The sequence below is a fragment of the Numenius arquata genome, chromosome 2, assembly GCF_964106895.1.
Source record: "Numenius arquata chromosome 2, bNumArq3.hap1.1, whole genome shotgun sequence".
NCBI lineage: Eukaryota > Metazoa > Chordata > Aves > Charadriiformes > Scolopacidae > Numenius > Numenius arquata.
In genome coordinates this window covers 34,666,428-34,684,105 of record NC_133577.1, presented here as the reverse complement: position 1 = coordinate 34,684,105, position 17,678 = coordinate 34,666,428, and the positions used below count along the sequence as shown (strand labels likewise).

Genomic DNA, 17,678 nt, shown 5'->3' with positions numbered 1-17,678 from the left:
TGGTACCTGAAACATTAAAAAATATTGTTACAACTTTTTCATGTTCCATTCAAATATAGAAACACAAGTTTCTATCTCACCACACCTTTTACAAATATAGGTTGTACTCTTTCTGGCAGAGCTCCTATAACATACTCAACAGATAGTACAAATAAATTCAGGCCAAGTTTCAGATCTTAAGTTCTGGTCATTTAAGAAGGGGTTCTGGTCATGTAGAAGATACACATTTGGCACTAACATTTCCAGGAGTTGTATGATGAGACAAACTCAGACTTTGGCATGAGTTTTGGCCCTTCATCCTGTCCAGTTGATCTATGGAAAGATTTTAATGTTTTGACTTCTAATCATTATCTCAGCCAAATGGCATGACAGTTGCCAAGAATAAGGAAAGTCTATGAAAAGTAAAACTTTGGAAAAAAAGAAAGGACTTGAAAGCTCAGGTTATTATAAACCCTACAAGGCTGTTTATTTGGAAGCATATTAAGTTGCTAGGTGACATAATAGAACACAAGTCCTTGAGCTGCCAGCTCTGGTATATAATATGACCTGTATTATTTTCTTAATCAGAAGAAAACTACAATGGTAAAGGCAGACGACTAGTTGTGATGTTGTAACTATTAATTCAGAATGCAATGGCTGACCTTTATAAAACATGTAATTGCCAGATCCTATAACTTAGACAGTCACATAATTGTTTCAAGCGTGTAGGTCACTCGTATTTTGTGGTGCCCTTTCTCAAGTACTAGAGATGAAGAGAGTTTGACACATCTCTGAGGTTTAGCATAAATGAAAATGCTGAAAATTCTTCAAGTACAAGGTAATTTCCCAGGAAAGACAGAATGAAGATCTTAAACACAGTAAATTCAAAGCAAACCAAATCTTTTCAGGCCTCCAGCATAAGATGCAATCTCTAGACTACTATGTTAACTGGAATGGTTAGCTGTCACCTTCAGGCTCCATTTTCCAAGACTTTCTTCAAAGCTGTAGGAAATACAAATGCTGAAAACAGTTCTTTTTGTTCGGTAATAACAGAAATATGTCCTACAACTCCTGCATCTTTGTAATCAGCTCTTTACCTCTCTTAACAGACCTCTTTTCCGAATCTTGGGAAAATTTTAAAAGCCAATTTAGGTCTTTAGCTAGGCATCAAAAGAAGACTTCTGTTAATCAGCAACTCTGTAATTGTAGATTAAAAAAATTCTCTTTTGTTCATCATATTCCTCTTGTATCTTTCTACCTTATTTTCTCTTAGAGGTTGGAAAACTGCTGTTCCCTTTTTTTCTATTTTTCTTTCTATTTTTTTTTTTTCTTTTTTTTAAGTGTGAAGATTCATGCTTCTAGCAAGCACTGGACATGGTGTGTAGACTCATCACAGTGGGGACTCTAATCAAGTCCTTGTTTATATAAAAATTAAGTTATATCATGGAATAATGAAGAGATTGAGACAGATATCTTAATCTCTCTTGGCTAATGAAATTTTTGTGTTATTTTGGGGGGTTTTGTTACTATTTTGTTACTTGTGTTATTTTTACAGCTTCAAACAAAAAAAAAAAGTTTATTTAACCATTTAATTAGCTTTTAAATGTACAGAATAGTTTCTGTCCTCATATATACCTGCACATACTACTTTGATAATTTATATATTTTTTCTGTAAAAAGAACACTAGTTTAGAGAAAACTTCCCCATGACTAATGCCTTTGACAATGTCACATTAATACCCATATTACTTCAGCAAATAAGATACTAGGAGACAGTAAGTATTATTACAAGATATTAGGATATTAGGTATTTTAGTAGGTCTCCATATGTCTTCATTCTCAAATGCACATTTCTCAAGAGTTGCAAAAATGGGAGCCTGCTACACTTTAACCTTCCACAATGGCACAAATTTTCCCTTACTTGACACTTTTCAAATCAATGATTTGAACAACAAAAATACTCACATATAAGCTAGTTGTAACTCCAGGATACAAAAAACCTAGAGGTTATCTAGCTTCAAATTAGAAATATCTTTAAAGCTACAAAGTCTGACATTTTGTATAACACACAACATAAAACTTTGTCCATTAATTCCTAAAGCAAATCAATACTTTCTTATTGAACTAGAATTTCTCTCAAGGACAAAATGAACTTGAAAGCTTTGAATCTCATACAGTGCTCATCATCAGCACTTCTTGCTCCTAAGCACAAGAGAAGCTGCATTCAACCTACTGAAATAAGTGCAGACAGCACCCCTTTGTTCTTAAGTTGCTGGAATGATTCAACCAAGTGAGGAAAAGTTTTGTCATTTCTTTTCTTTCTTGACCATACTTGCATCTGTGGGTTTGCCTTAAAAGGTAAGATAAAATGCTCTACCAACTCTTAACCTCGAAGCATCTCAGCGTTTTGGTGAGCAGCAGAGCTACTGTTCTTTTAGAAGCAGCAAACAACTTTCTCTGCTGCCATTGCTACATTATTTTGAACTTTGGATTTAAATACCTCAGGAGCTCTACATGAAAATGGAATCAACAGTGTTGAGATGTAGAAGAACCATATCCAGTTTCTTACTATCTTCTGTTCTGGACAACTTCAAGCAGACAAATACCTTAGAGACTAGGAAAATGACAGTCAGTAAAATGAGAAAGGTTGATTTCCTACAGACGAGAAGAAGACTTATCGATGCATAATAAGATAAATAATCAAGCTGTGGAAGTTCTTTGACTTGGAGATATTTATTTTATATTTTCTGGGAAACGTACAACTGTTCACTGATCTAATTAGGAGCACTGTATGCCTTGTAGTTTTTCAAATTCTGAAGTTGACTGGAGGTTCCCTACAGCCTAAAAGTTATATCTGAGAGCATGGGTTTTTAACAAACTCCACATTATCCATTGACAGTGACCTTATACAGAAGAAAGATGTACATTAAATCCAGGCAGGGATATACTAGTATGGTTAAGATAACAAAATAAGGTAAAGTTGAGTTCTGGCAAGTGGCTTGGGGGAAGAGAAAGTACTCACACTGTCTTTGCCTTCTCATTCCCAGTATGGTTCTAGAAAGACATTTAAATGTTCTTAAAAATGACTTTTTGGAACAGACATTCTTGATTTCACCTTCTGGGTGAAACCTCTGCTAACATAAGTGATCATGAAGTACTCTTTCAGAACTTTAGCATGTTTTCTCCAGTATCCAAAGGGACCAATCAAGCACCTAGTGCTTTTAATTTTCTTCTGATTTCCAGTGTGCATTTATTCTTATTAAAGTATTTCCATTTTTCCTTAGATGGAATCTCAGAAGATTCTTTTACTCCCACATCAATTCCCCATAGTGTACTTACACACATGCATATAGCCTCTTATATTTAGCCCTTGCTAGATAAATCAAGTTGTACTGGTCTGTTCCCTTACAGCAAATTCTCCATCAGCCCAATCATTCTAGTAGCCCTCATATTCAAAAACTTGAATAAATAAAAAGAACTGACCATAAACACACAAAATAAGTATGCTGGAGGTTTCAACCAGGACCCTGTACAATAGTGTAAATGCTTTGTTTCCTTTGTAGGACACGTTCCCAATTCATTGAAGAACGACAGCTGCCTTTTTTCACTGGCTGCTGTCATCTGGACTTCCACAACCAGAAAATCTTCTGACACTTCTAGCTGAATGGATTCCAGACTGTAGCAGAATGTGTTGTCACTAGTCCACAATCTTACATGCCTGCCTGATTTTGCAACTTGCACTACATTTAATGGTTACCTATATCTATTCCTCTAATCCTCACGGTCATTCATCTTCTAGATATCTCGATCCTCTTCAGCACATATGACCCTCAGCCATGTCATCAGAGTTTAATTAATATACACTCCCATTTTTGGCACAAAGTTATTAATTTAAATATTACATAAGATCTGTCTCCTCTCAAAAGTCTACTAATGAGTTCCTTATAGCCCAAGAATACCTTTTCCCTTAACAAACTATAATAGATCAGCTTTAACTAGGTTCTCACCCATAACACTTCCACTGATCTCTAAAGTTCTGTAGTCAACATACCACATACTTCAGTAAAGAATTTTCTTTTTTTTTTTTAATCCAGTTTTTACTGGGTAATTTTGAGGCTCAAATTAATGATGCAGCTTTTGTCTTGCAGAAGGACCAATAAGGCTAAAGACAACTAATTCTGAGCTGGGTGCCACTGGGCTAACAAGCTGTTCTTGAAGGCAATATATTGTGGAGCACAACACAGAAACACTCTAGCATTCCTGCAAGGACAGCTGTGTAATAAAAGGGGTAATTTAGAAGATAATTATTAGTCCTTTGTATTATCTTTGTTCTTCTCCCCTTTCAGAAATTCAGACTGTGCTTTTATGCTGTAACCAGCTTGAGTCTGAGATGGCTCATTGGCTTCTCGGTGCAGACCATATCATATTCAGACTAGTCCTATGCAAACCCAGCTGGGTGTCTCTCTACCCTGCCATTGGTTCAGAGTTTACAGCTCAGACTCTGTGTTAAAGAAAGGCAACTGAACCCTTTGCAGACCAGACTTTGCCCCAAAACCAAAATTGTCTCATTCACTCAACTCTGTATTTCAGCTACTGAACACCAGCAGACACAACACGGCTTTCCACACAGCTAACTGCAGTCTTTCAATGTCCACCACCCAGTTAATTCACAATTCAGCTAAGCTGTGAAATAACACTGTTGACTATTACATTTGCTGTTTTCCAAGCATACTGTACTCTCCCGCTTCAATACAAAAACAAACAAACCAACAAACACAGTTCCTGAATCTTCAATTAAACATCTCAATTCTTTCCAAATTCTAGGACTGAATTCATCAGCTCTCCCCTCCCAAATCCCCTTCTCCCAGTCTAAATTCATTGAATCCTGTGGGTTCTGCTTCCCTCTTGGCTGCAGCGATTCTCTTCTCACACCTCCTTCCTGTTAGTCACTTCTACGTGTAACATCACCTTCAGCATCGCTATCCCTGCTGACAAGGGACAATTTTTTTTTTTTTGCAGTTTTGAAGCAATGCTGAGAAGATAGTATTTATTCCATTATCCCATTCCAATGTCCTGATTTTCCTTCAGTCTCTATTTAATCACCAAGTAATATTTTCCATTTGTTTTCATTTCTACCCTTTTGACTTTTGCACTAGATTTTAGCTGGTGATTAGTCCTTTTCCATTTCATTCCCTGAAGGCTAACTACTTATGCCTCATGTGCTTTCTGAGACAGTTATTTGTTCAGTTGGGACAGGAAACCTTTCCCCTACTGTTTTTCTTATTTGGAATAAAAGTCCAGCACACTTTTACCATATCTGCCTTAAAGAAATTTCTATCCTCCTCTGTAATCAAGTCCCTGATTTTCCACTTAATTTAAATTAGTGGACTTGTAATCACTGTAATCTGATCTTTACCACTATGTCTCACCAAAACTAAGGCCAAAATACCATCATGTTGTTTGTGTTACCACTATGTCTCACCAAAACTAAGGCCAAAATACCATCATGTTTTTTATGTGACTCTTTGGTAACCACTTCATAGAGTAACAAAGTCCTGCTACTACTTCTGAATGAGTTTAGCTCTGGTAACAAGACAACGCCCTCTGTTTCCTACTACCAGTTTTTTCAGAACTTTTTTTATATTAGAATTAAAAAAAAAAAAATCCTGATGTTTCAACTGGTTAACAACAGACCCTTCTCTTGATCCAAGTGGCTTGACAAGGGTGGTTTCAGCCGGAGAAGGGCCACGTGGATACACAGGGAACCCTCAGCCCCACAGCTCTGGTGGGGAAATGCTGGTGTGCCAATGGAGCCATCCACACACGATATAAACTCCCGGGTGGGCAGTGTTTCCAAGCTCCCTCTTCTCCCATCCATGACACCTCGCCTTCGGGGAAAGCAGCTGGTAGGGAATTACCATTAACGGCCACGCAGGCAGGCAGACACCCCTCGCAGATGGAACCCGGTTGCTCCCTTCTCCTCCAAGCCCCGCCAGGGAGCAAAAAGGCGCCCCGCCAAAGCCCCCCCGAGGGCCATGAAGAGGCCCCGAGAGCCTGAGGTGCCTGGGCAGGAGCCGGACCCGCGGGACAGGGCCCGGCGGCCGGCGCCGCTCCCCGCCCGCCGCGGTGCAGGCTGGGTAGCGTTACCGTTGCTAGGCGGGCGGCGGCGATGGTGAAGGAAACTATCCGGGTGTACGCGCGGGTGAAGCCGCTGGGCAGGCGGCAGCAGGCGGGGGTAGGACGGGGAGCGGGCTGCTCTGCTGCCGGGGGGCGGCCGGGGCCAGCCGAACGGCGTCCCCTGGGGTTGCGTGCGGCGGGGCTGCCCGAAGGCGGGAGGGAAGGGGCAGCGGCCGCGGCCGTGGTCTCCCCCCCGGCAAGAGGCCCGGCCACTGTGTGAGGGCTGAGGGGTTTGTATGTGGTCGGATGCGGAGCGGGAAGCCACAGCCCTGTGCTGTCCTCTGGAGCCTTAAGAAGTTAGTAAAACCGCGAAGTACTGGAACTTTGACTCTAATTATTGGGGAAGAGGGTGAGGAACTTCTTTCCTGCCCGGTTATTAGAGACAGGCTCCACAGGAAAAACATTTCACACTGCTCACTGGGCTTCTGCAGTTCGACAGTGTTCTGAACATTGGTGGGGAACTTGTAGCTCCCAGGCTTTAGCTGTCCTTGCAAAGGGTAATAAAAATAATGAAAGCATTCCTCAGAAATTGTGTGTTTAGGTCTCCTTCATTGTCTTCTCGTTTTGAACCAGCTTTATGCATTCTGTTGTAGTCTTTCCTAATATATTCTTCCAGGTGTTTTGGAGGGGGTTGCAATGGTGGCTGTGCTTTGTTTTTTATAACAGCTCAGATATTAAAGTGGTTTAGTAAGCAAACTATGTCAAAGAGACTATGTTTCTGTTTCAAAAATTATTGTGTTTATATGGTAACAATAGTGTTCGTATGTGCTTGTTTTATTGTATAATAGCTGAAGGAGGATCTGCTCGTGTATTAAGGGCTTTTGAAGTAGGCAGAACTAGTCTGGTTTGCTCTGTTGTTGTGATATGCTGTTAGCCGTGGTACACAGTGCAATTCTGAAATTTGTGTGAAGTCTTCCTTCAGGCAGTTACAGGTGCAAAGCGTACATAAATGTTATACCTGAGGGCTATGCTGTTCTATGTTCTTTGTTAATTCTTAACCATGCTCATTAGATTTATTCAGTTGATGACGATGAGAAGCCTCTGTCCAGTCTGGAGATCCTTGTGCCACGTGATTTAGCAGACGGCTTCATCAATAATAAACGAGAGAGCTACAGGTTCAAGTAAGTAAAAGCCTTATCTTTGTATCTTCTGCCTTTAGTGCTTGATATCACTGTGTAGTGATACAGATTTATAGAACCTGGAAAAGTGTATTCTTAAAATAAAGCTTAAGTGTAAATAGGTTTATTTTTATATGCAACTCCATTAACAAGAGAAATACTCCAGCATATTATGTTCTGCGCCTCAGCAAATTTCATAGCGTTTGATAAAGTTGTGGGATTTTTGTCTGTCCATTGCAAGTCATTCTTCATTTCTAAGCCTCATCTCAAAGATTGCATCTTCATTTATCAGTTCTTCCTCTTTTACAGCTTGTTTTGAATTTGTGTATGAAAATTGAATGCAGGACTGAGTTGACATAGGCTGGGTAAAGACGTCTTGATGTAAAACACTGTTTAGAAACTGTGTTTCAGACATAACCAAAACACAGTAAAGAAAACCAGAGATTGTTGAAAGAAACAAAACCATAACAGTAGAATGTAAATATTTTTTAGAAACTAAAAATAAGTACTGGGAATATCAATCAAATATTTTTACCTTTTCAACTGAAAACTTGGAGGCAACATTTTAAAATTTTGATCAAAAAGAAAGCTAGATGTAGCCACCTGACTATGTTGAGATTGGTTTTTTCCAAGTTTTGAATATTCTTTATTTTTTATAATACCAAATCAAGTACATTTGTTGCTCTATGCTATTAAAAAAAGAGAGCCCCAGATAAACATCTGCAGCTCAGACTGATGTCATTTTACATCAGCTAAGGAAATCTGTTTTGCTTGGGAGGAGAGGAGCTGCCCTCTCCGATTAGGTTAATATGCAGAACTGGCTTAGGTTGCAGATGCCCAAGCCAGTTGTAATGAATGCTGGTATTTTTTTCCTGAGTTTATCACTTATTAACAAGTCTGTAGAGATGGAGTTTGAGAAAGACCATGCCTTATTATCCTTAAGACAATGCAAAAATAATGCTATGGAGCAAGCATTTCTTTTTCCTCCATAAAACTCATACTTTCATGCAGTCTTTCTGCCTGGTCACCTCAAACATTATTCTCCTTTGTTCTTACTTTCTTATATGGGAATCAGACACAATAGTTTGAATTACTTGACAGATTAAGGGTTAGCAAGATAGAATATATGCCTCTACTTTGTGTATTGCATTTGTCTGTGATGTTGTACACACTGCATAATATCTTGCAGTCCATGTTGCCTTTCTATATGCCTGGTGTCCATAGTGCCTTTCTATATACCCTGTGAAATTCTATGTGAGTATACAGTTCCAGATAGGAGGGACAACACAGCAGGGCACAGGCAGTCCAAAAGGTTTCTGGAATGTTATTAATGACAACTTCCTCATATATGGTTAAAGACCCAATAAGAGGAGAAGTCTGCTGCACCTCATATTTGCAAACATGGAAGAACTGATCAGGGATGTGAAACCTGGGTGTAGGCTTGGCTGCAGTGGCCATGAGATAGTGAAATTCAGGATCTTGAGAGAAGGAAGCAAGGCAGAAAGCAGGATCACAACCCTGGATTTAGGAGAGCAAACTTTGGCCTGTTTGGGGACTTGCTTGAAAGAATCCCATGAGTCATAGAATCATCTAGGTTGGAAAAGACCCTTGGGATCATCGAGTCCAGGAGAGCCAGCTTATTTTCAAGGATCACCTCCTCCAAGCTCAAGAACAGTCCATCCTGATGAGCAGGATGGACAAAAAGACAGCAGGAGGCCTGTGTGGATGAGCAAGCAGCTCCTGACTAAACGCAGATGTGAAAAGGCTGTGTACAAGAGGTGGGAGCAGGATCAGATGACCCAGGAAGGCTGTCTGAGAAATGACATCAGGAAAACATAGATAAGTGCACAATGAAGGGTGATGAAAATGAGCCGAGCTGCTGGACTCAGAGGATTGTCATCAGGGGTACAAAGTCCAGCTGGAGACCGGTCGCTACTGGTGTAATCAATGCTGCGATCCAATACTCTTTAGCATTAATGACCTGGGTTATGGGACTGAGTGAAGCTTCAGCAAGAAGCTGGGAGTTTTGGTTGATGCACCAGATAGTTGTGCTGCCATTCAGAGGGACCTCAAGAGGCTGGAGAAATGGGCTGATACGAATCTTATTAAGTTCAACAAAGTGAAATGTCAACTCCTGCTCCTGGTGAGAAATAACCAGGACAGGCTCAGGGTTGACTGAAAGCAGGTTTGCAGAAAAGGGCCTGGAGTCTTCGTAGACAGGAAGTTGAACATGAGTCAGCACCACACCATTTGCAGCAAAGAAGGGCAACAGCTTCTGGGCTGCATTAGGCAGAGTATTGCCAGCAGGTCAAGGGAGTTGATCCTTCCCTTCTAGTCACCAGTGAGATCACATACAAAGTTCTGTGTCTGCTTCTGGGCCCCAGGAAAGGGACACAAAGATAATTAAGGGACTGGAGCACCTGATGTGAGGAGAGGCTGAGCAACCTGGGACTGTTTATCCTGGAGAAGAGAAGGCTCAAATGGATCTTATCAATGTGTGTAAACTGAAGGGGAGGGAGAGATTAAAGAAGAGGGGGCCAGATGCTTCTCAGTGGTGACCGGGGACAGGACAAGAGTTAATGGGCACAAACTGAAATACAGGAAGTATCAAAAAACCACTTTTATTGCCCAGAGAGGTTGTGGAGCCTCCATGCATGAAGATAATCAAAACCTGACTCTACAGATCCATGCTCTGGCAGACCATCCTATGAGCAGGGTGATTGGAACAGATGGTCCCTTCCAACCTGAAGTATTCTTTGATTCTGTAAGTCAACTGCAGATATTTTATATAGGAGGTGACAAGACTTGGAGTGAATTCAATATCTCCTAGTGACTTACAGTAACTGCAGCAGAATGAAGGAAGTACTTAGAAAAAAATGTGAGTCTGGCTATACTGGTGGGATGCTGTATTTGGTTATAGTGTAATCTATTTATCCAGGTTTCAGTGTGGTGCCAGTTACAAACACTGATTCTCTTGATAGATTTGAAATGCGGTTCATTTTTTTTCTAAGCCACATCATTTTATCAGAGGATTTTATTGTACAGATCTTGTCAAAGCAGCACTGTGTACAGCCTATTTATGTACAATAGCACAACAGCACGCTGTGGTTAAGACTACAGGGAAAACATTGTACTAAGTTATGTAAGCCTAATGATGTAAACATTGACTATTACAAACACAAACAAAAATATATGAATCAAGTAGTGTTTTAAGATTCTGAGCAATTATTATTTGCTTAATATTTTCAGATTTCAGAAAATTTTTGATCAAGAGGCAAAACAAGATGTGGTTTTTGACAGCGTTGCCAAACCAGTAGCAGAATGGTACGTTGTTGATCTTGCAGTAATCGGGGTAATGCAGGGTCAAAAACAGCTTTCATTGTATTACTTGGAGGAGAGCTGGCAAGTGTTTGTCTCACTGTTGTAAAAGTGGATTGATGTTTTATTTTTCTAAATACTGACATGTCTGAATCTAGGTAATTTGCAACAATCCTCTGAGAATTTTATGTATGGTAAGATTCAATTATTATCTCCTAAAATAGCACTGCTACTGTTGCCCCTTTTGTTGCATAGGCATAGAAATTGATGTCTAGTTAGTATTTTGTCTGTAATATAAGCTCACTTCATTGCATTAGAAAAGTACCCCCTATATAGTTCCATGAAGGGGTAAACCTAATGAAAATCTTATTCCCCTGTTCAGTTTTGGTTAAGTTAGGGACACTCATGAATTAATACCTGTGGAGGTGTTATCAAATTTTGCCCTCATTATTTTTGTCTTAATGTGTAGGGCAGTGATTTTGGCACTGTTTTTGTTTTTCTTCACCATATACTAATCAAACAATGCTCATATTTTAAAGTTTGCAAAGGCAAGCATTTAAGACTGATGTGGAAGCTCTCTTCGTTCATTGTGTGGATTGAATGCCACTCTGAACCAGGTGGATTTTCCAATATGCTGTTTGCTTTGCGCAGCTTATGCCCACATTGCTGAAGTTAGGACTGGTTTTAGCTGGGGAGAAAATCCCACACTGGAGGAAGCAGACTTTCTGCATAATATTTGTTTGTTTGTCAAACTTACTCGTCAGAATCCAAGCTTGTAGTGAGTTTGGAAATGTTACTTTAGGTACCTACCTACTTTTCTCATTCATTGTGTGACCTATCCATAAGCTACGATTCTGCAAGTTATTCTTCAGCCTATTGCACTGCCAGATGTTTTGCACTGTAGGAAAACGGACATCCTCAGTTCGACACTTAGTCTTTCTCAAATTGTTCCTTGGAAGTAAAAATTTACCTAGCTCAAGAAAATTTCATTTTCTTGATTTTTCCCCTCTCTTTTCTTCTTCAAAGTCCCACATAAAGCAGGAGGGTAATTGAAAGTGAAAATGAAGAGCCAGTGGATTTGAATCTTCACTAGAATAAGTTAAATATGCTTTAAAAAAAATTGTTATATTCTTCTTTGATCCAAAAGGGATTTCTTTGCTTATTTGGCTTTATAACATATAGCTTCAGGTTACCTCCTTTATTTAACTTCAAATATTTCTGAGTTTAATGTTAACTGCAGCCAAAAACTTGTGTCTTATTTGACTGCGCTTGGAAAGATAAGGGTTAAAACTCTCATTGTTACATGCTATGGATTGAATTATCTTCAACAAAAACTCAGAGTATCAAAGCTAACTAGCAACAGACTGACTGATTTTTTTTTTTCCTTTAGAGTGTTTTGCTAGAATATGGAAAGGTTTTCCAGTTGAATAATTCACCTATGTGGTGCTCTAATAAACAGGAAGTGGTATTGTTTTCTTTTGTTTCAGTGTTGGCTGATACAACATTTTTATACTTTGATTTGTTCCATTATATAGGGTTTAGTTTTGATTTTTAGATGTTTTTAAGTACTTAAATGCTATTCAAATCAGTGGTGTTTAGGCATAGGATTCTCTCCAAATAGCTGAGTCTTTAATGTTAAAATTGATTTATAAACTCATTCTTAACTGAATCAAGACTATTTTCACTCTGTTGCAGTGTGTTGAAACTTGTATTCTAACTGATGTTTTTGTTGTTACTTATAATATTGAAGGATAATTATGCTTGTGTTTTTATAGTAGAGTAGGCAATATCTGAAGTATGTTCCTCTTTCTCATGTTCTTCCTTCATTTTTACGTTTTCTGAGGCAAAAATATGTATTTCAAAATGTCTTCATAGTCATGAGGTTCCTTGGCTAATGGAGTCCTTAACTGTGCCTGAAATTTATTTCACCCTGTAGTTAATTTTCCTTTCCACTGTGGTACAATAGGAATTGCCCTGTTTCTCTGAAAGATCATGGTCTTTCATAGCAAAGTGTTCTTCACTGTTTGTTTCTTTCTAAGTCAATGTTCTCTTGCAAGGAAAAATGTTGAAAATGCAGTCATCTCTGTTGTTTGAGTCAGTTTACTGAGGGAACAGGTTTTGTGTGTGTATTGCCAGGGAAAAGAAAGTAGCAGGAAAGTATCAATGAAATAGTTCGGTAACATTTTGAGGCTCTTTGCCATGTGTACTTAAAGTCATGAGAACATTCAGTTAGACTTGAATGCTCAGAAGAAAAATCTTGGGCATTGTTTAAACTAAAAACAGCAATGCAGTGTTCAGGATTCTAAAATCTTTCTAGTTTGTTCTTGGGTAGATGGAAATTGGATGCAACTTTCTTTTTTCTTTTTTCTTTTTTCTTTTTTTTTTTTTTTCTTTTTAAGTCTGCTTTCTTTGATGTTGGGCCACTGCTTTTCTCTCTTTAAGTCCAGCTACATTGTCATCTTGCCTGTGGTTTCAAAGGCACCAGACATTAGTTCATTTAATTTGCATCTTCAGTCAAAAGTGCCAGCCTCTGTAAACCATTACAAGCATGTGATTTCTTTTTTTTTTTATTATTTTATTAATGCTTGAGTCATCTCTTACTTGGTTTCTTTTTATCATTTGATTGTACTTTGCTCTTTTCCTTTTCATTTTAAATATATATTCTTGATTATTTTTTTTTGTGCAGAGCCAACTTGATCTCTAAGAAGCAGCACTAACTCTATTACTCTATCAAAAAATAGAGAAAATACATAACGTTGTTCTTTTACAGTTTTCTAACAATTAAGCATTACTTTAGTCTAACAACAGAACAAGTTTACTCTTACAGTGCTTCAAATATTAGTGTTATGATGATTAATGCAATCAGAAATTAAGTAGAAAATCTTACTGCTTTGGAATTAGTTTAGTTTTCAGTTCTAATATGGCCAATGTTTTGTCTTGATTTATTAAAGAATAACATTGAAAATATACTTCTCTTCAGATGTATCATGCAAATACAAAATAGCTCAGTTGTGATGCAATGGCAGTCACCTCTGTTTTTTTGAAAGATCTGATAGCTTCCAGGATAATACTCCCATTGCCACAGATTTTAGTTTCTTCTTGTGTGCTGTGTTTATTCTAAGAATTAACATCTGTAATATACAAGCTACTTTACTCTTTTCTGTTTTTTTTTCTGCTGCTTATTCTTACAGAAAATGTGGTCAAAATATTTTGCAGAACAGCATCATTGTAATGTTGACTGTATTTTGTAATGTCCCTCTTTCCAATTTAAGAAAACATTTTACCAGTAATTCAAAATGTTTGGAAAACATATTTACATCATTAGATTGCTTTGTGATACAGAGCCACAGGACGTAGACTAAACATCCTGATAGGACATTTCTAGCTTTACTAAATATGCTCGTAGAAATCCAGTGACCATCCTTTGCTTTTCTGCTTTTTTTTTCTTCCTGCTTAAGTCTGTGAATAAGATGATGTAATAAAAGTATTTGCTGTTTTGTGGTTTGTTTGGGTTTTGTGGGTTTTTTTTTCTCTCTCACTAACAACCTGGGGATTTGTGTTTTATTATGCATTCAAAGAAAATAAAATATCTACAAGTTTCTTCAAACTAATGAAATTTCAGTAGTTTGTAAAAGGATCCTAATTTTCCCACAAATCATGTGTTCCTTTTGACCATTTAAGGTACAGTAATACTGAATGTGCTTTGCTTTCATTGACTTTGATAGGCTTATGGATTGATAATTGCTCTGAAATTTGAACCATTAGATAAGAAATTGCTTGAAACGTTAAATCTAACTTAATTTACAAGGTTTTGTAATAAATAAACTGTTTTATTTATTACAAATAAGTTCCAAATAAATTATGACCTCTGTTTTTGAACATCATAGAGTAAAAGAAATTGAGAGATTCTTAAAAACTGTACATTCTTAATTCTGAATTTTTTATGCTTCTTTGTTACTTTTAAAGCAAATTATTAGGGACAGATAAAAGTCACATCGTTACATCTTTTTACAGCAAAAGGAACATTTTCTTTTTTATTTTCTTAGAAACCCTATTCATATACAATACCTTACTATAAATTTCTCCTTAGAAGAAGAATGTGGAATTAGTGGGGCAGTTCCTTTGGTAGTACTTAATCTGCAGACGTTGTCATATTTTGAAATGTGATGCAATTTTTATTTTCTTTGTGATGTAGACCTTAAATTGTGGAAGAAGAAAAATAAAATCCACATATCTGAGATGCTATAATAATTTGGTTTTACATAGGGAAATAGATAGCTCTTTTTGCTTTGTCATGGGCCTTTCAGAATCTCCTGAATTTCAATTCTTGTATGAAGTTGTTACGCAAATCATGCACATGTTTGGCTTTCAGGAAAAAAGATCATTATTGTGCAACTGGAATTCCACATTATTTTTTTAATGCACTTTATTTTTAGTTGTGTATAATTTGAAATACAAGGTCTTTTTTTTTTCAGTATTTAACAGTATAATTATACATATGAAACACATTGGATGCTTAAAATAGTTTGTACTCTTACAACTAGTGTTATTAAAACTATCTTCAGGAAAATTTCAAAATACAACAGCAGGAAGTGTATGGGACAGGAGAACAGAAAAACATGTCAAGCATGGTTATTTATTCACTATGTAGTAGCCAGAACCCAACATTAAATTGGTTAATTGTTGGGTTGCGTCTCAAAAAAAACCTTATTAAGAGCTATTTTCCACTCTAAAGAAATTACGTTTCTTATTTGGACGACTCATACCTGGGGAAAAATCTTGCTTATAACTATATATCTTCTTATACGTGTGTCATGTATAGGGAGTTGTTTCTCCACCCTTTTGCCCTACATTCCCTTCCCCTCTGCCCCTCCTTTCTGTTTAGGCTTGTTTAGTGCAACTGCAGCGTGTTGCCTCTGTGTAGATATTGTTGGCTGGTACAGCAGGTTGCTGCGTGCCCTAATAGGGTGGATTGTTTCCAACACAGTGAGCTCAATGAAGACTTGTACGGTTTTGGTACTGCAATATCAATATAAATGTCAACTCACTTATGTTGTAATACAAAAGGATTGAAGGATTAAAATGTTTTAGGACCCTTGTGATAAAAGTCAATTACTTGCTTTTTATGGTCCTGGCACACTGACTCCCCAGGCAGGTCAAAATCTCTTAGTATCATCAGCAGGATACAGTATTTGCTACTATGATCAAAACTGGCCTTTCTATAAAGACTTACTAAATTTTCATACTAATATGATTAAAATAAAGACTGCATAGTAAAAAAACCTGTGCTGTAGTGGAAGGGGGGTTTTCTGGAATTTTGTTAAGGTGTAAGCATCAGGCGTGTAAGCATGTGGATTTTCTAGAAGATAGTCCTTGTTTAGTAACTAAATGATGTCTTGTGTGAACAATTATCCATTCTGACCTGGATATATTTGTGACACAGTGTGGGAACTAGTGGCTTCGCTCTCCTGCAGGTAACCTTGCATCACAGCTGTACTACTGCTAATGTGGGTGATGTTAGGCACAAAAGACCTGTAGAATCTATATATAGTGAAGGACATTTATTTTTTTTGGATGTCAGCTTGAAATAAATGCAGCTTAAAATTTCCCCTAAATTGAGAAATTGGAGCAGTAATATTAGCCGTTCTCCCTGAAAGTGTGTACAACTGTGGGGCAATAAAAAGTGCAAAGCTTCATTAATGTTTCATTTCAAATTACATAGTTGCTCTGGTTATTTTGACTTAAATTGTACAGTTTAAAATCGTTCAAGAAGCCTGCTTATTCTAGGTTAAAATTTGATGGCTTTGATTCAGAATATCTTTGTGTCACTTATCTTCTGCAGTGCTTATGGTAGGATTCTAAATATACTTAGATATTTTAGTTAAATTAAGAAATTGAATTGCACCTTATTTTATTTTTTTTCGGAAAGCCCTTTTGAAATTTCTAGGGAAACTTGCTTGCATTAAGCTTTCAAAAACACAGTTACATGCACATTTGGATATTGGTGTTGTTTTTGAAAGATGAGGCATTACCAAATTAGACTTGTTCCATAAATCTGGCAAAGGCATAAAGAAAAAAATGGCATAGTGAGGTACTTTGTTTATTTTAATTAAAAGAAACTTTAGTCTGAACTCCAAGTGATAAAAGATACCTAAATACTAAGTCTCTGTAAAGACAAATCCTCCCTGAAAGCTTGTTTTCCAGATCCTGCAAATGAAGTTCTTCCTTGTTTTTATCTCAAATATTGTGTCTGGGGGATGGTTTTGCCAGGACTGTGTTGGTTTTTATTTTTTTTTTTTTAATAAAATAACTATGAATTGAGGTTTTCTGAGATAAAAAGAAGGAAAGTGAGAGGCATTGGTAAAATATTTCAGGTCAGCAAGAACTGAGATGAGAAGAGGGCTGACATTATCCCAAGATCAAAGAGATTGGTTTTTTTCTGCTTTTTTCATTATTCTAGTATTTTAATAATTAATGAATATTTGTTCCAACCACATACCTTTATGTTACCAGTCATTTAAAGTGATGATGTCAGAACTCATTAAAATAATAAGCTGAAATAAACTAAGAAAATCAAAGTAATTAATTTTTAAAGCCGAAATTTGTTTCTTGTTCCCAGGATCTTCTCTTATCTACATATAAACACTCACAGAATCTAGTCCTTACTTAATAAGACCTTTTTTTTTTTCATTTAAACATTTAGACATGTTTTATTTATTCATATTATAAACTTAGTAAAAACCTTTGACTTTGAACTTTTACTTTTTAAAACAAGACAATAATAAAGATTACAGATGGCTTAAATGCATCTGCTCAAATGATCTTTTTAATCCTTTTGAAGACTGAGAAGTGTGTCTTGCAATAGGAATTAAGTTTTGGAGCAAGCAAATCTTTTTGCTTAGATGCCATATTCATCGTTGCTGTGATGGCTTTTGGTGTTCTGGAGAGGCTTCATTTACCAATTGCTGAGACGAGATTTCTGCATTTGTCTGTAATACCTGCCGGCGTCAAAAGCCTGAGAATAAAATTGTTACTATTTCTTCAACTTTTTCGTAATGAAGTTTGGAGTAACACAGAAGGAATCAG

General features: G+C 37.3%; 1 protein-coding gene across 1 annotated transcript in view; it reads left to right on the top strand.

The window, feature by feature from the left end:
- The first annotated feature begins 6,148 nt into the window (after positions 1-6,148).
- KIF6 (kinesin family member 6) overlaps positions 6,149-17,678 on the top strand; it is a 174,103-nt gene continuing 162,573 nt past the window's right edge. The window contains exons 1-3 of the mRNA XM_074161912.1: positions 6,149-6,214; positions 7,168-7,277; positions 10,524-10,598. Coding sequence (XP_074018013.1) covers positions 6,149-6,214; positions 7,168-7,277; positions 10,524-10,598 — 251 coding nt within the window. The remainder of the gene's footprint in view (positions 6,215-7,167; positions 7,278-10,523; positions 10,599-17,678) is intronic.